The 22,880-nt window shown below is 36.0% G+C and overlaps 1 protein-coding gene across 1 annotated transcript in view; it reads left to right on the top strand.

Moving 5' to 3' along the window:
• Positions 1 to 22,880, top strand: part of DNAJC13 (DnaJ heat shock protein family (Hsp40) member C13) — a 163,704-nt gene that overhangs the window by 64,549 nt on the left and 76,275 nt on the right. The window contains 12 exon segments of the mRNA XM_027546014.1: positions 772 to 938; positions 1,043 to 1,122; positions 1,205 to 1,374; positions 1,849 to 1,948; positions 8,167 to 8,274; positions 8,972 to 9,127; positions 9,879 to 9,935; positions 12,300 to 12,421; positions 14,602 to 14,677; positions 17,669 to 17,764; positions 18,515 to 18,658; positions 22,109 to 22,191. Coding sequence (XP_027401815.1) covers positions 772 to 938; positions 1,043 to 1,122; positions 1,205 to 1,374; positions 1,849 to 1,948; positions 8,167 to 8,274; positions 8,972 to 9,127; positions 9,879 to 9,935; positions 12,300 to 12,421; positions 14,602 to 14,677; positions 17,669 to 17,764; positions 18,515 to 18,658; positions 22,109 to 22,191 — 1,359 coding nt within the window.

Here is a 22,880-nt window from a genome sequence, read left to right as displayed (position 1 = left end):
TTTTCCCACTTTAATTTTGTATTGGGGTATAGCCAGTTAACAAAGTTGTGATTGTTTCAGGTGAACAGCAAAGGGATTCAGCCATATATATACATGTATCCATTCTCCTCCAAACCCTCCTCCCACCCAGGATGTAGGATCGTTTTTTTATAGGGTTATTCCTTTTATTGTTGAATTTTAAGAGTTTTTAGTATATTTTGAGTAATGATCCTTTATCAGATATGTCTTTTGTAAATATTTACTCCCAACTTGTGGCTTGTCTTTTTATTCTCTTGATGAAGTTTCTTGAATAAGTAAAACTGTAGAGAAAGAAGCAGATAAATGGTTGCCTGAGGCTAGGGAGTTTTTTGCAGATGGGCACAAGGAAACTTTTTCGGGTGCTGGAAATGTATAAAAACTGGATTGTGGTAATGATTGTACAACTGTATAAATTTATGAAAAAGTATCAGACTCTACATTTTAATTGAATGACTTTTGTGATTTGTAAGTTATCTCTCAGTAAAACTGTTAAAAAGATAATCTTAAAATTAGAAAACAAGAGGAAAATATTAACAATCCATTTCTTTAGTAACTTGTACATGATGTGAAACAGGAGAGTGAAGAACTAGTATTGGAGGTCAGGTTCTCTCCTGCCACTTCTCCTTAGTACTTCCCTGGTACCCAGGGTGCCCCCCTGAGCTGGTTACCTTCTAAAGGCCCTATGTTGCTTTCTAAATGAAAATCTCCCTAGATTATCAATCCTAAAACCTTTTTATTTTTAACTTTGCTTAGAGATTCCTTATTAGCAAGTTTGCTGGATGGAGTAAGAGCCTCTGGTAACAGAGATGTTTGTGTAAAAATGACATCAACTCATAAAGGTCAGCGATGGGGGTTACTCAGCATGCCTGTCGATGAGGAGGTAGAGAGCCTTCATCTCAGATTCTTGGCTACACCTCCAAGTAAGTATTGATTTAAGTATAATTTCATTTCTATCCATCTACTTAACAATAAATAAATACAGTGCAGACCTCTAAATCGTTTTGAATCATTCATTTCCTTACAGATGGCAACTTTGCAGATGCTGTGTTCAGGTTCAACGCTAACATTTCATATAGTGGAGTTCTGCATGCAGTGACGCAGGATGTAAGATAAATTGTGTCATAATTTGTTCATTGTCATTAATTTTTGGTATAGAAACTTTTTTGAAATACTCTTCCTCACCTAGGGTCTCTTCTCAGAAAACAAAGAAAAACTGATCAATAATGCCATAACGGCATTATTGTCCCAGGAAGGGGATGTTGTTGCTTCAAATGCAGAACTTGAGAGTCAGTTCCAGGCTGTGAGGAGGCTTGTGGCTTCCAAAGCTGGTTTTCTAGCTTTTACTCAGCTTCCAAAGTAAGTTGCCTTAACTTTTTTTTTTTTAGTAAGAATTTGAAAAACTCAAAATAGCAAATAATCAACAAATTTACCTCCTTATATCTGATTAAACTTGTTACTTTTTAATATGGTGGTATAGTAGTTTCTATTCATGAGATATAAAAAAGCAAGATGAATGAATGGAAATGATATTGCTGACTCTTATTTATACATTCACCCATGATATTACTGACTCTTGTTTTAGTGAATTTGAATGGGAAGTTCAAGCCTTTTAGCTTTAATCAACCTTCAACTGCTCCCCCGCCCACCCCAGCCCCTCCAAAGGAAAAAAATTATGAAAACTGTTATGTTCTAGATATGGGATTCAGAATATGTAATTGCTGTAGTAATGTAGTAGAAACTTAAAATAACTTACTGTGTAATAGTTTTATAGTAAAATAATAGTATGATGCTCTGGTGTTGCTACTATATGCTATTGTTTTGTCCCATGAGGTTTCGGGAGCGTCTTGGAGTGAAGGTAGTAAAAGCACTCAAGAGGAGCAACAATGGAGTCATCCATGCAGCTGTTGATATGCTCTGTGCCCTCATGTGTGTAAGTACTGGTGTTTTTCTCAAGGAAGCTGAATCTATGTGACTGATGGTTTCAATTTTCACAAACCTAGATTTTATTGTTTCAATTAAATTCAGTGTTTTTATAATTCCTAACTTGCTCTTACAGCCATTTACTTATTCAAGTAAACATTTGTTTAGTAGTAGTAGTTAGTTGAGTCGCTAAGTCATGTCCGACTCTTGGGACCCCATGGACTGTAGCCTGCCGGGCTCCTCTGTCCATGGGATTCTCCAGGCAAGAATACTGGAGTGGGTTGCAATTTCCTTCTCCAGGGGATCTTCCCAATCCAGGGATCAAACCCAGGTCTCCTGCATTGCAGGCAGATTGTTTACCCACTGAGCTAAGCATAGCCTATAAACTAGGCACTGTGCTGTTTTCAAAAAGAAATACTAAGATGTCAAGACAAAATTCCTCCCTGAGTTGCTTGTATATTTTTGAGATTAGTTGTTTGTCAGTTGCTTCATTTGCTATTATTTTCTCCCATTCTGAAGGCTGCCTTTTCACCTTGCTAATAGTTTCCTTTGTTGTGCAGAAGCTTTTAAGTTTAATTAGGTCCCATTTGTTTACTTTTGCTTTTACTTCCAATATTCTGGGAGGTGGGTCATAGAGGATCCTGCTGTGATGTATAGATCAGTCTTATGGACTCTGTGGGAGAGGGAGAAGGTGGGGAGATTTGGGAAAATGGCATTGAAATGTGTATAATATCATGTATGAAACGAGTCGCCAGTCCAGGTTTGATGCACGATACTGGATGCTTGGGGCTGGTGCACTGGGACGACCCAGAGGGAGGGTATGGGGAGGGAGGAGGGAGGAGGGTTCAGGATGGGGAACACAGGTATACCTGTGGCGGATTCATTTCGATATTTGGCAAAACTAATACAATATTGTAAAGTTTAAAAAAAAAATTAAAAAAAAAAAAAAGAAATCCATAAGTTCATATTGATGGAAATTTTAAAAAACTCTTTGGTTTCTTTTGAAGGAGGTACCCTGCTAAATAAAGAGAAAGACTCAAGCAAAAAAGAAAAAAAAAATTCCTCCCTGAATTTGCTAACAGTCTAGTAAGGTTCACTTCACTTCACTTCAGTTGCTCAGTCGTGTCCGACTGTTTTCGACCCCACGAATCGCAGCATGCCAGGCCTCCCTGTCCATCACCAACTCCCGGAGTTTACTCAAACTCATCTGCATCGAGTCAGTGATGCCGTCCAGCCATCTCATCCTCTGTTGTCCCCTTCTCCTCCTGCCCCCAATCCCTCCCAGCATCAGAGTCTTTTCCAGTGAGTCAACTTTTCGCATGAGGTGGCCACAGTACTGGAGTTTCAGCTTTAGCATCATTCCTTCCAAAGAACACCCAGGACTGATCTCCTTTAGAATGGACTGGTTGGATCTCCTTGCAGTCCAAGGGACTCTCAAGAGTCTTCTCCAACACCACAGTTCAAAAGCATCAATTCTTCGGTGCTCAGCTTTCTTCCCAGTCCAACTCTCACATCCATACATGACCACTGGAAAAACCATAGCCTTGACTAGACGAACCTTTGTTGGCAAAGTAATGTCTCTGCTTTTGAATATGCTATTTAGGTTGATCCTAAGTTTCATTCCAAGGAGTAAGCGTCTTAATTTCATGGCTGCAGTCACCACCTGCAGTGATTTTGGAGCCCAAAAAAATAAAGTCTGACACTGTCCCCATCTATTTGCTATGAAGTGATGGGTCCAGATGCCATGATCTTAGTTTTCTGAATGTTGAGCTACACATGTGTATATAACTGTATACATAGTAGGAGCCATGGGATCCCTAAAAAGCAGGACTTGATTATGATTTTGTGATGAGAAGACAAAAGGTTCTAGGTTAGTCTTTATGGAATATGTTACACTTGATCTGAATCTTAAAGGTCAGGTAGATATTTCTAGTTGTGAGAAGACTTTCCTAAGGAAGAATAATTCAGTGTTTTCAGTTGCTCAGTCGTGTCCGACTCTTTGCGACCTCATGAACCACAGCACTCCAGGCCTCTCTGTCCATCACCAACTCCTAGAGTTCACCCAAACCCATGTCCATTGTGTCGGTGATGCCATCCAACCATCTCATCCTCTGTCGTCCCCTTCTCCTCCTGCCCTCAAGTTTTCCCAGCATCAGGGTCTTTTCCAGTGAGTCAGCTCTCTGCATCAGGTGGCCAAAGTACTGGAGTTCAGCTTGAGTTCACCCAGGACTAAACTCCTTTAGAATGGACTGGTTGGATCTCCTTGCAGTCCAAGGGACTCTCAAGAGTCTTCTCCAACACCTCAGTTCAAAAGCATCAATTCTTCGGCACTCAGCTTTCTTCACAGTCCAACTCTCATATCCATACATGACTACTGGAAAAACCATAGCCTTGACTAGACGGACCATTTTTGGTAAAGTATGTCCCTGGTTTTTAATATGCTGTCTAGGTTGGTCATAACTTTCCTTCCAAGGAGTAAGTGTGTTTTAATTTCATGGCTGCAGTCACTATCCACAGTGATTTTGGAGCCCAGAGAAATAAAGTTAGTCACTGTTTCCACTGTTTCCCCATCTGTTTGCCATGAAGTGATGGGTCCGGATGCCATGATCTTAGTTTTCTGAATGTTGAGCTTTAAGCCAACTTTTTCACTTTCTTCTTTCACTTTCATTAAGAGGCTCTTTAGTTCTTCCCTTTCTGCCATAAGGGTGGTGTCATCTGCATATCTGAGGTTATTGATATTTCTCCTAGCAATCTTGATTCCAGCTTGTGTTTCCTCCAGCCCAGCATTTTGCATGATGTACTCTGCATATAAGTTAAATAAGCAGGGTGACAATATACAGCCTTGACTTACTCCTTTTCCTATTTGGAACCAGTCTGTTGTTCCACGTCTAGTTCTAATTGTTGCTTCCTGACCTGTATACAGGTTTCTCAAGAGGCAGGAAGAATAATTAGCATATGCAAAAGTTTATTTGGGAAACGAAAAATAATTGAATATGAGTGGATCATAACATGAATGTAGGCACACAGGTTTAGGAGTTAGAGCTAGAGATGTGTGCAGAGACCATTAAAAGTCTTTTGTATCAAGGAAGCTAGTTTTGCATGCTAAAGAACAACTGATTTTTTCAACAGAGGAATGGTAACATGTCAGTTGTGGAATTAGGAAATTCATGGATGGTATGGGAAGTATAGATTAGAGGTCAAGTTAGAGGCATGGAGAGCAAATTATCATGTAAGAAACGAAATGCTGAAGTAGGATGGACTAAAGAAGGCACATTTGAAACCGGTTTGCGAGGTAAAACTCTAACTTGCAGACAGCTTATTGTGGGGAGAAAGCTGTAAAACTGAAATTTTTGGTTTATTTCAATTTTGTGTAGAGTATATGTTCCTTATAGTAAGTATTTTAGGCAGACTTAATGGTATACATTAAGTATAAGTAATCACTTGAATGTGTTAGTTGCTCTGTCGTGTCTTACTCTCTGCAACCCCATGGACTGTAGTCCGTCAGGCTCCACTGTCCATGGGATTCTCCAGGCAAGAATACTGGAGTGGGTAGCCATTTCCTTCTTCAGGGGATCTTCCCAACCCAGAGAATGAACCCAGGCCTCCTGCATCTCAGACAGATTCTTTACTGTCTGAGCCAGCAGGGAAGCCCTTGTATAAAACCTTGTATAATATCACTTGTACAAAACCTTGCATTTATTCCCAAAGTGGATTTTATTATCTTTATTAAAAGTAATTCCATTAAAGAATTGGTGAAGGACTTCCCTGGTGATCTAGTGGTTAAGAATTCACCTGCCAATGCAGTGGACCTGATTCGATTCTTGGTAAGGAAGATTCCACTTAGCTGCCACAGGGCAGCTAAGTCCCTGCTCAACAGTTACTGAACCCCACACTCTCTGGATTCCGCAAGCCGCAACTACTGAAGTCCATGGTCCCTAGAGCCAGTGCTCCACAACAAGAGAAGCCGCCCTGACGAGAAGCCTGTGTACAACTAGAGAGTAGCCCCCCCAATTCGCTACAACTAGAGAAAGACTGTGCAGAACAATGAAAACCCAGAACAGACAAAAGTGCATAAATTAATTTTAAAAAGAATTCGTGGAAACACTAGAACAAAAAGTAATAGTAGTGTTGAATAATTTTGGATGAATTATCTCATTTGAGCTTCATAATAATCCAATAAGGGAAGTATTTTTATTCCCTCTTTATAACTGAGGAAAATGAAACTGAGAGAGTTAAAGTAATTTAACTGTGTCTAAGGTTGGCTACAAACAAAGCTAGTGGAGTGATGGAATTCCAGTTGAGCTATTTCAAATCCTGGAAGATGATGCTATGAAAGTGCTGTACTCAATATGCCAGCAAATTTGGAAAACTCAGCAGTGGCCACAGGACTGGAAAAGGTCAGTTTTCATTCCAATCCCAAAGACAGGCAATGCCAAAGAATGCTCAAACTACCACACAGTTGCACTCATCTCACATGCTAGTAAAGTCATACTCAAAATTCTCCAAGCCAGGCTTCAGCAATACGTGAACCCTGAACTTCCAGGTGTTCCAGCTGGTTTTAGAAAAGGCAGAGGAACCAGAGATCAAATTGCCAACATCCGCTGGATCATCCAAAAAGCAAGAGAGTTCCAAAAAAACATCTATTTCTGCTTTATTGATTATGCCAAAGCCTTTGACTGTGTGGATCACAATAAACTGTGGAAAATTCTGAAAGAGATGGGAATACCAGACCGCCTGACCTGCCTCCTGAGAAACCTGTATGAAGGTCAGGAAGCAACAGTTAGAACTGGACATGGAACAACAGACTGGTTCCAGATAGGAAAAGGAGTACGTCAAGGCTGTATATTATCATCCTGGTTTTTAACTTATATGCAGAGTACATCATGAGAAACGCTGGGCTGGAGAAAGCACAAGCTGGAATCAAGATTGCTGGGAGAAATATCAATAACCTCAGATATGCAGATGACACCACCCTTATGGCAGAAAGTGAAGAGGAACTCAAAAGCTTCTTGATGAAAATGAAAGTGGAGAGTGAAAAAGTTGGCTTAAAGCTCAGCATTCCAAAAACAAAGATCATGGCATCTGGTCCCATCACTTCATGGGAAATAGATGGGGAAACAGGGGAAACAGTGCCAGAGTTTATTTTTGGGGGCTCCAAAATCACTGCAGATGGTGATTTCAGATATGAAATTAAAAGATGCTTATTCCTTGGAAGGAAAGTTATGCCCAACCTAGATAGCATATTAAAAAGCAGAGGTATTTGTCAATAAACGTACGTCTAGTCAAGGCTATGGTTTTTCCAGTAGTCATGTATGGACATGAGAGTTGGACTGTGAAGAAAGCTGAGCGCTGAAGAATTGATGCTTTTGAACTGTGGTGTTGGAGAAGACTCTTGAGCATCTCTTGGACTGCAAGGAGATCCAACCAGTCCATTCTAAAGGAGTTCAGTCCTGGGTATTCATTGGAAGCAGTGATGCTGAAGCTGAAACTCCAATCCTTTGGCCACCTCATGTGAAGCATTGACTTATTGGAAAAGACTCTAATTCTGAGAGGGATTGGAGGCAGAAGGAGAAGGGGACGGCAGAGGATGAGATGGGTGGATGGCATCACCTACTCAATGGACATGGATTTGAGTGAACTCCGGGAGTTGGTGATGGACAGGGAGGCCTGGCATCCTGCTATTCATGGGGTCGCAAAAAGTCGGACACAACTGAGCGACTAAACTGAACTGAAGGTTGGCTAAAGTCATTACCAGAATTAGAATTTGATCTTTACTCCTAACTATCATGCTGGAATCCTTTTTATGCTCTTAGTTTATTCCAACTGTCAAAAGTGGATCATCTTGAGACAAGGAAGTATTTGGTGTTAATTTTAGTACTTACTTTAAAATGTACTTACTTTAAAATGCTAAGTTTATAGTTTCAAATTTATAGTATAAAATTGTGGGAGGCAGAATGGGTGTTATTTGCTTTTTAAGAGGGAGATCTGTGACTTATTCTCTCAAAAGTACCCTTGCAGTACTATTTACGCTTAGGCAAATTATCCACAGTCTCATCAGACCCAGTAGAAATCATCATTTCTGCTTGCTTTTCTTATCACAAGTTTCCTTTCTGCCTTAAATTTAAAGGATGTAGTTTTTAGTTCTTTCAGTGTTCAGTGAGTACTCTTCATAAATAGCATTTATGTGATACAACTGCTTATGAATTTATCACTGTTTTTAATCAATAGCCCATGCATGATGACTATGATTTAAGACAAGAACAGCTAAACAAAGCTTCTCTTCTCTCTTCAAAGAAGTTTCTGGAAAACTTACTGGAGAAATTTAATTCCCATGTGGTGAGTTAAAATTAAATTTGTAATGAGTGATACCATAGAGATTGAGGATGTTCTGAAAATACAACATGGACAGTTTTTGTTCTGTTTTGTTTTAAATTGTGGCCCTCATTTCAGTATTGGTTACAGTTCAGCTTGCTCACTTACTTATTTTATTACTATAAAATAGTGTCTTAAGGCTATTTAATTATTTAGGAAAGGATAAATTACAAAGCCTTTAACTTTTTAGTTATATACCAGATTTTTACTTTTCTGCTCGCTTTAAAAATGTCATTATGAAATAATTTGCTTAAAAAAATTTTTTTATTCCTCAATCATTGGTTAACAGTTTTGGAGATGGGCAGTCTGTAACATCTAGAAGGAATATGAACAGATTGCTAGAGCTTTGCAGGTTTTATCCAAGATTGCCTTTTATACAAATATGCATTAACATTAGTTATACATGTTTGAGGAGTCTTGGTTATTCTCTTGAAATTTGACTGAATTTTAACTGTTTTCTTTCTGAGATAAGATAAGCACTGGATATACTACATTAGTAAAACAAGTACTGCTTCCAGTAGTACTCATGTTGAGAGCACTCTAAAATTCATTTTGGTAAATTAAATGTTTACTTCTCACATAATAGGATAACAGAAAAAAACCCATTATTAGCTGTGAAGCTCTCTGCACTAAGCCAAGGTAATATGTTACTTTGTTTCAGGATCATGGGACTGGTGCCCTAGTTATTAGTTCACTCTTGGACTTCCTTACTTTTGCCCTGTGTGCTCCATATAGTGAGACAACAGAAGGGCAGCAGTTCGATATGCTCTTGGAGATGGTAGCATCCAATGGAAGAACACTCTTTAAACTCTTTCAGGTGAGAGCTTACACTTTTATCAGGTAACAACTAATCCGAGAGAACCACTTTTTGGTCAGTTTGTTTATAAAATAATGTATGTGTGCTTCTGTGGTAATCTAAATAAATACAGCCTAGTATGTTATAGTATTAGAATATTTCACTGATTTCTTAATGTTTCATGTAGAGCTCTATTGATGGCTTTTGATCAATATTTGACTCTGTTGCCCATCTTTTCCATCTTAAAAGTAGTGGAAAACTGATTTTTTTCCTGTGATCAACTCAAAGTTCTCTTTTCTTTATAAATTTCCAAATATTAAGGTGAGCTTTAGCAGGGCCTTTCATGAGCAATTGAAAACATTTATTTCATATAATGCCATCATGTTTATTATGCACATGTGTATATATGATATTTATATTTATAAATGTCTATTTCTGTTAATATCATAATTATTTTATATTTATCATTCCAATAAGTAGAATATATATAATTATTCACATTAGTACTAGCTGTTTCTACTTCTGTAAACTCTCTGTAGTATCTGTAAAGGTATATTGTAAGAATACCTAAAATTTTTAAACCATACTGTGAACTGACTTTGAGATGTAGCTTTGTACTAATTTTATGGCTTGAAAGGGTGAAAGGGTTTCACTTTCAATTTTATGACTTAATACCTTGCATAAAACTGTGTATCCCTCTTAAGAGCAACCCCTAAATATGTTGGAATAAAACTCTTTTATTCTGTGATACTTTTTTCTTCCTATTTTAAAGCATCCTTCCATGGCAATTATAAAGGGAGCTGGATTGGTTATGAAGGCAATAATAGAGGTGAGAAAACAATTTTGAAAGTTCAACTTACTTGAATGTTGATTGGCTCTTTTAACTTGGGTTGACAAAGTTACTTTCAGTCTTTTATGGGAAATATGCAGTATTTCTGGGTAAGAAAAGTAATTTTAAATGTTTATATTACTTTTAAACTACTTGCAACAACAATCCTTCAATAATAAACTAAGAATTTAAAGTTCTTAAGTAAGTAGATTTAGAGCAAATGAATTTTTGTGGTCCTCCATTATTTGTTTTATTTTAAAAGAATAGTTAGCATTGTTTCTCTCTTCCTCTCTTTTATGGATGGTAGTGGTGATGGTATTGAAACTTCATTCAGGTACTAAGTCTATATGGTAATCTATTAATGGAGTTAGTTATAGCCAAGTAGTATTAAATAAATATTGAAACACAAAGTTTCTCATGCTAACCTGCATATATATTTAAGCCCCAGAGATCAGGACATGATATTGTTGGACATGAACTCTTGCTTCTGCAGGATAGTTGCTTTAGCCTTATGTGTTTTTTCTGGGGCTCAGCTGGTAGCTCAGGTGGGAAAGAAGGAATCCACTTGCAATGTAGGAGACCCCAGTTCAATTCCTGGGTTGGGAAGATCCCCTGGAGAAGGGACAGGCTACCCACTCCAGTTTACTTGGGCTTCCCTGGTGGCTCAGATTGTGAAGAAGCCGCCTGCCCTGTGGGTGATCTGGGTTCGATCCCTCAATTGGGAAGATCCCCTGGAGAAGGGAATGACTACCCACTCCAGTATTCGGACCTGGAGAATTCCATGGACAGAGGAGCCTGGCAGGCTACAGTCCTTGGGGTCACAAAGAGTAAAATACAATTGAGCGACTTTGTATAGATAGATATTTTTTAGAAGATGAGATCATGGCTATTAATATGAACTTACATACTGGATGTTTACAATATAAGGTTAATGGCTTTTATATACTTTTGTTGTCATAATTGGATAAAATGTAAGAATGCTCTCTTTGTCAAAAAACTCTGCCATTATAGTTCATAAATATAACAAGTAGCTAAATAATAAGCACAGTATTAGTATACTGTTAAACAGCTATTGAAAATTATATATAGACTTAGATTGGTTGGAACATCAAAGTTTATTTGCATTTTTAGTGTATTCATGAAATAAAAGTGAATTGTCCCCCTTCAGCTAATAGGTTCTATGCTTAATATTAGCTTCCAAAGTAAATGCCACATCTCTCACTTACATAGTTTGAAGTCGCCAAGGACAGTTAGGACCATGAGACCATACCAATGAGTCTTCCTGGATTTGATCCATTAATATATTGCCATTCATTCAGAAATATTTAATGAGTGGCAGATATAACCAAAAGGCCATTTTGACTTCAGTACAAGCCACAGGTGTCAGATTCCTAGCCAGTTACTAGAGCAGTGTCTGTATAGGGAGGCTTTTTTAATTTACACTGAAATCCTGGCAAATATCTTAAGTTGCTATTTTCTGATTGTAAAAGCAGTGTATGATCTTTTTAAGAAGTATTGGGTTTTTCAGAAAAAACACAAGGAAGAAATAAATCACCTGTATTTTTACCATCCAGAGACAACAGCTGTTAGTTTTCTGGTGAATTTCCTCTCAGACCATGTTCAAAATTATATATGTACATATACATACTATGTATATTTATATACATACTACATTCATTTGTATCAAATGGTATATGTACATATTCATACTGCATGTACATTTGTATACTTCTGAATCTTCAGTTATACTATATACTTGTACTTTTTTTCAGTAACATTGTATTTTTACTTTTTCACACATCTTAAATATCACAGTGCTTGCTTAATTCATAGCTCTGTTTATCTTTGATTAGTAGTCCTATCTATCCTACCCTTTTGTGAAAGTAAGTCTAAATAAGCAGAGTGAAATAAGAATACAAAGAACTACCTCAACATCACATCATTCTTTTTAAAAAAAAATAAAGAATTGTATTCACCATAAAAGTGAATATATCTTTGCCAACAAGAGCAAGCAGGTTTGCAGATGCCTTTGGTAGGAGTTACTGATTTCTGTAAGTCACCTCTCCCCTTCATTGGCTGATATATACTCAAGGAATGAACCTAATTTTAAAGTTAAGCAATGTATAATTCATGAGATAACTATATCTTGGAACATTAAAACCTTATTCCAAAGGCAAATAATGTTTTTAAATAACTTATAATTTTATTCACCTATGTTATTTTCAGATAATTGGAGTTGCATATTTAATTTTTTATTACATTGTATACTGAATAATTATTTTATCTAGAGATGTAAAATTAACAAAATTAAAATAGCTTGCTTTAGATTGTTGCTTTAGGGATCATCTTACCCTTTTTCCAAAGGAAGGTGACAAAGAAATTGCCACAAAAATGCAGGAGCTTGCCCTAAGTGAAGGTGCCTTACCTCGACACTTGCATACTGCGATGTTTACAATAAGCTCAGATCAAAGGATGCTTACAAATAGGTAGGTTAAATTTAATTTGCTATCAGTTAACTTGTTTAGAGGAGGGGTTCAGATATTACATAAAACAGAGTGTTTGGATTACACAGATGTTTCATTTTCTTTTGATTCACCTAGTTCTTGTCCTTTCCTTATGGAAAGATTGTACCCAAAAGATCATTGTCCATGTCCCTGCATAACTGGGGAGGAAAAAAATAAAACTGCTTTTTTCCCCCCACTCTCAGCTCATCCAGCTCTACACCACATAGTCATGGGACTGGAACATGGAAAAGAGTGCTTTGTAGCTGACGGAACTAGAACCACATGTCCCCAAGGCTTTTCTCCTTACATTTCCTCCTGGTTATCTTGTATGTAGGTGACCCACCTAGTGATTTTTAAATAACTTTGGTCTGTTAGGTACTCTAAGAAAAAGGAAAACTTAATTATCTAGCCAGCCTTACCTAATCAAGCCTATCCTAAGTCTCTTGCAGTTAAAGGTTTTCCCTTACGTAAATCATCTCTTTTAAAAAAATCCTTCAAATATGAGGAAACACACAAATCTGTTTACTCCCTGCTGTATGAATTCCGGCTCTTTTAATTCTTCTTTATAATTCTTGACGTAATACTTTAATCATGTTCTTTTTGGCTTTTTAAAATAATAGTGTAAATAGCTGACTTATGCTTACTTTATTGTAGAAATAAAATTTCATGTATTTATCACCTATGTTTGGTTATTAGCTACTGTAGTATGCTGCTCTGCCAGCAGTTTTCTGTTTTTACTATTATGAGAAGCTATCTGCATCCCTTACTTGAAAATACTAGGCATAAAAGTAGTCTTCAGTGTTGCTTGTGAAAACAAAAAGATATAAAAAGGTTATTTCCTTGATGTACTGCCTTATATATTTGCTAAGATATTACATAGTAGAGACTATTTAATATCTTATTCCATTAAACCCCTATGCTAGCCCTTTCCTATTTGTCTTACTTTTTATTAATCAGTTTAATCAATCAGTTGCATTCCCTACTGTGATCAGTAACAATATTGAAAAACTGTCAAATTATAATAGAAATACTATTTATCATTTACATTGCTTTATCTTTTATAAATTGCTGCTATAAAATGTTATCTCTTATCTCTAATTAAAATCTTTTTAGGAATCATTAATACGACACTTAGCAAATGCCAGTGAAGGAAATTATGTGTTATTACTTCAGTATGTTAATAGGCTTCCAGAGAGACATAGAGTAAACAGTTTTAGTAGTGATTTTTGTTTTTTTGGTGTCAGAACAAATCACAGTTTGGGTTTTCTTATTAAACTGCTTTCTTCTGGTAGTGAAACATATATGCCCTTAAGTGGTTATTTGGTCATTCCCCTCACAGGATTCATCCTCATTCTTATTGCAAATGGCGGTTGAATCCCTACCAAAGCATAGAAGGGTCTCTGGTGAATAAAATGTATTCCCTGTTTACGAGAAGCTTCCAGTCTGGGTAACAGATATCATCGTGGGGATTAAGATTAATAAATGACTGAGTCCTAGATTCAATGTGAATCTTAGATACTCACTTTGAATCAAAATATTCTTTTAGCTCAAAAGTGCTTTTTAAGTCTTTGTTCGGACTTCAAAACTGAAAATATTTTCTATCTCTGACCTTGCCAGGAAGTATGTATTAGAACATAGTTGACATTTGCTCATGTTCAGAATTCCAAAGAATTCCAGAATGATATGATCACTATAGCAGGACTTGTAATACAAACTAATTATATTATCAAGTCTAATTGTTTCCCTGTCTTTAAAAATATGTGGTAAGAACCTACCTCTTCATATTTAGATCTGTTGAAAATTGATGAGTTCAAGAAGGAAGCATTTTAATTTGAAGAAATACTAACTCATATATCTCAAGTTAAAATATTAATTTTTAGTATTTAACATCGGAATGATTTTTTCCTTAATTTTTATTGGAGTATAGTTGATTTAGGGTGTTGTGTTAGATCCACATGTACAGCAGTATGACTCAGTTATATATATATATCACCTCTTTTTTAGATTATTTTCACATATACGTTATTACAGAGTATTGAGTAGGTAGAATTTTTTTTTTTAACTGTAGTCTTATTTCTTACATGATATGTTGTTCTTAAAAATTCCTTTTTGTTCTAGCTGAGATAAAGCAGCAAACCTTTCTCAACGTCTGCTTTTTTCAGACAGCTAAGTAGACATTTAGTCGGACTCTGGACAGCTGATAATGCAACTGCAACAAACTTGTTGAAACGCATTTTGGTAAGTTGGTTGAATATATATTCTTACCCAATAAAATTTCATTGATAAGTTATTTATATGGTTAAGGGTTGTTGTTGTTTTTTTTTTTTTTTAGTTTACCTGTTTGTTTTTAATATAAAAGATACTAATCAAAGGAGTTATCATATAATAAATGTTATCCTCAGTAGCTAAATCATCAGTTCAGTTCAGTCAATCAGTTGTGTCCAACTCTTTGCGACCCCATAGACTGAGACATGCCAGGCTTCCCTCTCCATCACCAACTCCCAAAGCTTGCTTAAACTCATGTACATCCAGAAGGTGATGCCTTCCAACCATCTCATCCTCTGTCGTCCCCTTCTCCTGCCTTCAAACTTTCCCAGCATCAGGGTCTTTTCCAGTGAGTCAGTTCTTTGCATAAGGTGGCCAAAGTATTGGAATTTCAGCTTCAGCATCAGTCCTTCCAATGAATATTCAGGACTGATTTCCTTTAGGATTCACTGGTTAGATCTCCTTGCAGTCCAAGGGACTCTAAAGAGTCTTCTCCAACACCACAGTTCAAAAGCATCAATTCTTTGGTACTCATCTTTCTTTATAGTCCAACTCTCACATCCATACACGACTACTGGAAAAACCATAGCTCTGACTAGATGGACCTTTGCTGGCAAAGTAATGTCTCTGCTTTATTAATATGCTGTCTAGGTTGGTCATAACTTTTCTTCCAAGGAGCAAGTGTCTTTTAATTTCATGGCTGCAGATCATCTGCAGTAATTTTGAAGCCCAAGAAAATAAAGTCTCTCACTGTTTCCATTGTTTCTCCATCTATTTGCCATGAAGTGATGGGACTGATGCCATGATCTTAGTTTTCTGAAAGTTGAGTTTTAAGCCAACTTTTTCACTTTCCTTTTTCACTTTCATTGAGGGACTCTTTAGTTCTTCTTCCCTTTCTGCAAGGGTGGTGTCATCTGCATATCTGAGGTTATTGATATTTCTCCTGGCAATCTTGATTCCAGCTTTTGCTTCATCCAGCCTAACATATTTTATATGATGTACTCTGCATATAAGTTTAATAAGCAGGGTGACAATATATAGCCTTGACATACTGCTTTCCCAATTTGGAACCAGTCTGTTGTTCCATGTCCGGTTCTAGCTATTGCTTCTTGACCTGCATACAGATTTCTCAGAAGGCAGATGAGGTGGTCCGGTATTTCCATCTCTTGAAGAATTTTGCACAGTTTGTTGTGATCCACACAGTCAAAGACTTTGGCATAGTCAGTAAAGCAGAAGTAGATGTTTTTCTGGAACTCCCTTACTTTTCTGATGATCCAGCGGATGTTAACAATTTGATCTCTGGTTCCTCTTCCTTTTCTAAATCCAGCTTGAACATCTGGAAGTTCACAGTTTATGTACTATTGAAGCCTGGCTTGGAGAATTTTGAGCATTACTTTGCTAGCGTATAAGATGAATGTAATTGTGTGGTAGTTTTAACTTTGTTTGGCATTACCTTCGTTTGGGATTGGAATGAAAACTGACCTTTTCCAGTCCTGTGGCCACTGCTGAGTTTTCCAAATTTGCTGGCATATTGAGTGCAGCATTTTCACAGCATCATCTTTTAGGATCTGAAATAGCTCAACTGGAATTCCATCACCTCCACTAGCTTTGTTTGTAGTAATACTTCCTGAGGCCCACTTGACTTCACACTCCAGGATGTCTGGCTCTAGGTGAGTGTCACACCATCGTGGTTATCTGGGTCATGAAGACATTTTTTATATAGTTCTTTTGTGTATTCTTGCCACCTCTTTTTAGTATCTTCTTTTTCTATTAGGTCCATACCATTTCTGTCCTTTATTGAGCCCATCTTTGCATGAAATGTTCCCTTGGTATCTCTATAATTTTCCTGAAGAGATCTCTAGTCCTACCCATTCTGTTGTTTTCCTCTATTTCTTTGCAGTGATCACTGAGGAAGGCTTTCTTATCTCTTCTTGCTATTCTTTGGAACTCTGCATTCAGATGGGTGTATCTTTCCTTTTCTCCTTTGCCTTTACCTTCTCTTCTTTTCTCAGCTATTTGTGAGGTCTCCTCAGACAGCCATTTTGCCTTTTTGCGTTTCTTCTTCTTGGAGATGGTTTTGATCTTTGCCTTCTGTACAGTGTCACGAACCTCCATCCATAGTTCTTCAGGCACTCTGTCTATCAGATCTAATCCCTTGAATCTATTTGTCACTTCCACTGTATAATCATAAGGTATTTGATTTAGGTCAAATCTGAGTGGTCTAGTAGTTTTCCCTACTTTCTTCAATTTAAGTCTGAATTTTGTAATAGGGAATTCACCTGAGCCACAGTTAGCTCCTGGTCTTGTTTTTGCTGACTGTATAGAGCTTCTCCATCTTTGGCTGCAAAGAATATAATCAATCTGATTTTGGTATTGACCATCTGGTGATGTCCATGTGTAGAGTCGTCTCTGTGTTGTTGGAAGAGGGTGTTTGCTGTGACCCATGGATTCTCTTGGCAAAACTCTTGTTAGCCTTTGCCCTGCTTCTTTGTGTACTCCAAGGCCAAATTTGCCTGTTACTCCAGGTATCTCTTGACTTCCTACTTTTGCATACCAGTCCTCTATGATGAAAAGAGCATCTCTTTTTTGGTCTTAAGTCTAGAAGGTCTTGTAGGTCTTCATAGAACCGTTCAGCTTTTTCGGCATTAGTGTTTGGGGCATATACTTGGGTAACTGTGATATTGAATGGATTTGCCTTGGAAACGAACAGAGATCATTGTTTTGTTTTTGAGATTGCACCGAAGTACTTACTGCATTTCGGACTCTTTTGTTGACTGTTAGGGCTACTCCATTGCTTCTAAGGGATTCTTGCCCACAGTAGTAGGTACAGTGATTGTCTGAATTAAATTCGCCCATTCAAGCTAAGTCATCATATTAATTTATTTGGTGTTTGAAGGCTAGATTTTGTGTGTGCAGTTGTTTTGAAAATGGATTGTATATCTTGTTTTTTATTGTTGTTTTTAGCCCCCAGGCTTGCTGGCATACTTGGACAGCTCCGATCCAGTTCCTGAGAAGGATACTGATAGGATGCACGTTAGAGATAATGTGAAAATAGCAATGGTAAATATCCCTGTCATAAGTGTTTTTTCAGTATGAAAGAGTACTTTTTTGTGAAACACTTAATTAGTAGTATTCCTTTAAGTTATTACTATTAACAGCTTTAGTGAAGTAAAATTTACATCCCCAAAATTTAACCTATTTTTAGTGTACAGTTCTTTAGAATTAAGTTATCACCAGAATCTAATTTTATGAATAGTAATTATCTTGTATTTTTTTCTCTAACAGCATATAGGCACATTAAATAATGGATTTTTTAAAAATTTGTTTCAAATTTATAAAGTGATATTAACACATAATATATAATTGATAAATGGTGAAAGAGGCTAACACTGAAAAAATTAATCTAAGTAGGGCTTTTTTTCCTTTACAAAGCAGTCTTAATTATTACTGGTGGCTATCTTTGAGAAAATTACTTAATGACTTTCAAGATATGCTGTTGTAATGATGTCATATAATAACAATTAGAATGTGTTTGTTTCCTTTCTTCACCTCATTTCTCTGTCTGCACCCATCTCCCACTTAATATCTTGCTATCCCTCTAAAATATTCATTTTGTAAAATAGAAAATTTAAGATTTCTTGGACAAAATATATAATATGTTGTGGAAATGTTCACTTTGTTTTTCCACTGTTTTTTTTTTTTTTCTGAGTATTTGTTTAATCATGTAAAATAGTGTGACTCACTCTAATTATATTTTTAAAATAAATTCACAAATATAGGACTGTAATCGAATTCAACATTATTTAATAGGATCAGTATGGAAAATTTAATAAAGTTCCAGAGTGGCAAAGACTAGCTGGAAAAGCTGCTAAAGAAGTTGAAAAATTTGCCAAAGAAAAAGTGGATCTTGTCTTAATGCACTGGAGGGATAGAATGGGCATTGCACAAAAAGAGGTAAAAATAAAGTCTTCTTCTGAACTTCTAAGACTTCCATGTATCCTAGGTTACTTCAGTTGTCACTCTTCATAGAAATGGTAGTCAGATACTTTTGACGGAACACCTGAAAAGATACGTCACCTAGTTCTGATTATGTTTTATATAAATTCTTCTTAATTCATAGTTTCATGAATCAGTGGTTAGGATTTTAATCATTTAATATAAAATTCCACTCTTGGGTTTCCCTGGTGGCTCAGATGGTAAAGAATCTGCCTGCAGTGTGAGAGACCTGGATTCAATCCCTGGTTGGGAAGATCCCCTGGAGAAGAGCATGGGAACCCACTTCAGTATTCTTTCTTGAAGAATTCATGGACAGAGGAGTCTGGTGGGCGCCGGTCCTTGACAGTGGAGCCTTGCAGGCTCTAGTCCACGGGGTCACGAAAAGTCGAACATAACTGAGCAACTGCCACTTTCTCTTTTCACTCTTAATTTTTCTTCCATAACTGAACAGTGTCCACACTTTAAATTTCATATATATCTTTTTCCTTCCTTGTCTGAACTTTGTTTTGTTATCTATTGAAATAAAACTGCCCTTCTTGTTTAGCTTTTTTGAGACAAGTATTTTGAAAATAAGATTAACATTGTTAAATTTACTGTATGTACTTAAATTTCATTATTACTTCTTCAAATCAAGGTCAGATCTGAAACAGTTTGTTTCATTCTTCAGCATGTAGTATGTGCTAGAGAACCTCATCCAGTAATGTTCATCCTTCTATCTAAGATGGAATGTACCGTGGTTGAAAATGGTTTAAGGTTTCATGTAAAAGTTGACTTGATCTCAGATTTTGTTGACCATGTTTATATTCTTTCTCTTGAACCATCTCTTTATTTAAGGTAGCTGTTTTCTTATTCAAGGAAAATAGTATGTCTCTAAAAATAAATAGGTTTCTTAACGAATTTCCAGAATGTCTAAACTTAAGGCATCAGGTGCACCAGAACAGAAATATTATTATCTTATGTGTCTATCTGAAATTGAGACCAAAATTCAGTTCTTTAGAACTTGAGCATAATGAGTTAATGTTAATTTGAATGAGTGACATATCACTATAAAGAATCAATAGATAGGCTTTCAAATGTCTAGGATAGTAAAAAGACTGAACTTTGAATTGGTTAACCTACATCTGAGCCTGGTTCTGTCACTTACTAACCCATATGGTAAGTTAAGGGTTTTCAGAATTTTATTTTCCTTTTTCATAAAATCAGAATAGCAGTACCTCTTATCTCTGTCCTTTGAGGTTGCTTTGATGCACAAGGAAGTTAGTATTAAAAGTACGTATAATAAAAGGCAATACATGTCATGATAATATTGCTATAGCATTTGAAAATTGAAAGGCTTTAGATATGAACGATTTTCATAGTTATTAAAAATAGCAAGCTTCTGGGTTCAAGTAGTTAAACCCATTGCTGAAGTAATACTTGTTTCAAGCTGTTGGGTGTAATTATACAGAAAATAAGTTTTTGCATCAGATTTCATATATAACATTTATCCAGTATAAAATTGAACACAAAGCTATTTTAGCTAGAAATGTGAATGGCATCTATTATTTAAAGGTAAGAATTAAGATGGAAAAGAAATATTTTTATTTTCAATAATGTTTTATCAGTTAGTTGGTTTCATTTACATGAGATATTACCTAAAGTGCTAAGCAAATAATGACACCAAATATTAATATGCTAGTCAGTAAATTATTGTGGTAGTAAACTAATTATTTCTGCCAGAGTACTGTTTTCAACATTAATTTCTTTATAAAACAGTGAATAATCTTTGTGACTACTTTATTCATGGAAACATTAATATCAAAATATGTAATTAATGAGCTTCAACTAAAGTCTGAAAATTAATCATTGTCCAGATTAACTATTTAGTCTTAAAATGACCTGCATTTCTTATGTAATCAGAATGTTTAGAAAGTCAGTTCCATTTCTGATGTTCTGTGTTGTGTTAATAATAACCTTTGGCTAATGTATAGAATTGGTTTTTTCTTATTTATGTTATGTAAATTTTTTTTACAGTTTAGGGGTTTGTTTAGCCACTTAGAGCTTTTAACCTACATCTCTAAATTAGCTTAGTTTATGACAAGCTGGTTGTCCTTTTTCTGCATAGTGTTTACATTTTTATAATTCTAGACTCCCAGCTTTTTGTCCTGAGGGCAGGGGAAATTGAAGATAGTATTACTTAATTAGAGGTTTTAAGGAAAGGTTTGTCCTTAAAACTAAAATTTTGAGCTATTTATATACTGTATTCAAGTCACCTAACATTAGTTTTCATGATAATGCATAGAATTAAAATTTGTAGGGAGTATTTCTTCAGTCAATATGTTTTATATTTCAAACAGCATTTACTTTTTAAAATTTACTACTTTGCCTTTATTCTTTCTGTGATATCTACTCTGTTTTATTGGTTTATTTTATATAGTTTGCCACTTCCTTAATGAAGTTACTGACTTTCATGTTTTAATCTATGCTGCTTTCTACTTTTAGAAAGTCACATTGACGATTAGTATTTCATGATTGATATCTACATATTTTACTTGGAACAAAGGTTCTTAACCTTCAGACTTCCAAGAAATCTTTGAAATCTTCCCCTCCAGTTATAAACCTTATGTATGTGCCTTTCTGTGAAATATGACCATAACTTTCTTTGAATTCTCAGATACGTTTATGACTGCCTAAAATTTGGTTCATAGTCTTTAGAGAAGTAGGTGGGCCTTTAGTCTTAAAGATAATTTTTACTGATGGCATCCTTGCAGAATTTGTGTAATAGAGATAGTGTAGATATATAGGCTCACTCATTTTTATTTAAAAAAATTTTCCCCCCTTTTAACAATTAAATTCAGGACAGAAACAACATGATGAGTTTAAGTCCCTGCTACATGTATGAAATACACTAAACTGCCTGGTATGTGAAGTTGTCTTTGATATTCTTTGTTTAGTAAATTGAATTCAAGTTGTATTTCACATGTATATGAATATAGCTACTTAGTTTTTGTCCATCAGCTATTTCAATTTATACTTGTTCCTCTTGTCTTTGGTAGCAATTTAGTAACCTCTAATCTTTTGTGTTTATTTTTTTGCTATGATATGATTTGTATATTAACTGCATGTAAATGTTTAAAATAAGTCACCTGTTTTTCACTGTTATTAACAAAGTTTGGATTTGAAAAAATAATTTCAGGCTACATGGAAACTATTTCAGCAACACTATAGTAATACATGCTGACAAAGTATTATAAATACATTGTGATATAATCTCATATTCTATATTTTATAGATTCTGTCTCATTAATTTTGTCTCTGCCAAAATTTGATAATGGAAATGTTTCTCATCACTTACAAAATAATGAGATTCTCACTGAGCTTATTTAAATAGTTCCTGATTGAGCACTATGACATTTTTTTCTTTTCCAGAATATAAATCAAAAGCCAGTAGTTCTTCGAAAGAGAAGACAAAGAATAAAAATAGAAGCAAACTGGGATCTCTTCTATTATAGGTAAACTTTAGGCCTCTTTTCCAGTTAATTAAATTTAGCATTGGTCTTAGAAAAATCATGACAATTTTTTCTTTGTTTCTTTGTTTTTGCCTGAATGCAGTGCTTTATGCTATAGGTATTTTTTATGCTATCAGGGTGAAGAATTATAGCTGTTAAGTTTGGTATGATTAAAAAAGAAAGATTGGTATGATTAGTGATGCTTTCATAAAATTAAGACTTTCTGTAGAGTGTTGGTAGTCTGATGACCCAAAAGAACTTTTAGAATTATTAAGGCTTAGAGATGGTTACTTTAAAACACTTTATTGTGGCTTAGATATAACTGTAACTTCTTTAAGCCTTGTTGGAAATACAGTCTTAAAAGAGGTGGATGATGAAAACATAAGGAGACTTGTGGGAAATGGACATCCAGGGAGCTGACCTCATATACTTTTCCAGCCTTTCTAATATGGTAGACTCTGCTGCTGCTGCTAAGTCACTTCAGTCGTGTCTGACTCTGTGCGACCCCATAGACAGCAGCCCACCAGGCTCCCACGTCCCTGGGCTTCTCCAGGCAAGAACACTGGAGTGGGTTGCCATTTTCTTCTCCGATGCATAAAAGTGAAAGTGAAGTCGCTCAGTCATGTCCAACTCTTAGCGACCCCATGGACTGCAGCCTACCAGGCTCCTCCATCCATGAGTGGGGTGCCATT

This window comes from Bos indicus x Bos taurus, chromosome 1, assembly GCF_003369695.1.
Source record: "Bos indicus x Bos taurus breed Angus x Brahman F1 hybrid chromosome 1, Bos_hybrid_MaternalHap_v2.0, whole genome shotgun sequence".
NCBI classification, from domain to species: domain Eukaryota; kingdom Metazoa; phylum Chordata; class Mammalia; order Artiodactyla; family Bovidae; genus Bos; species Bos indicus x Bos taurus.
The sequence above is the reverse complement of the archived record's forward strand: the minus strand, read 5'-3'. Positions and strand labels throughout refer to the sequence as shown.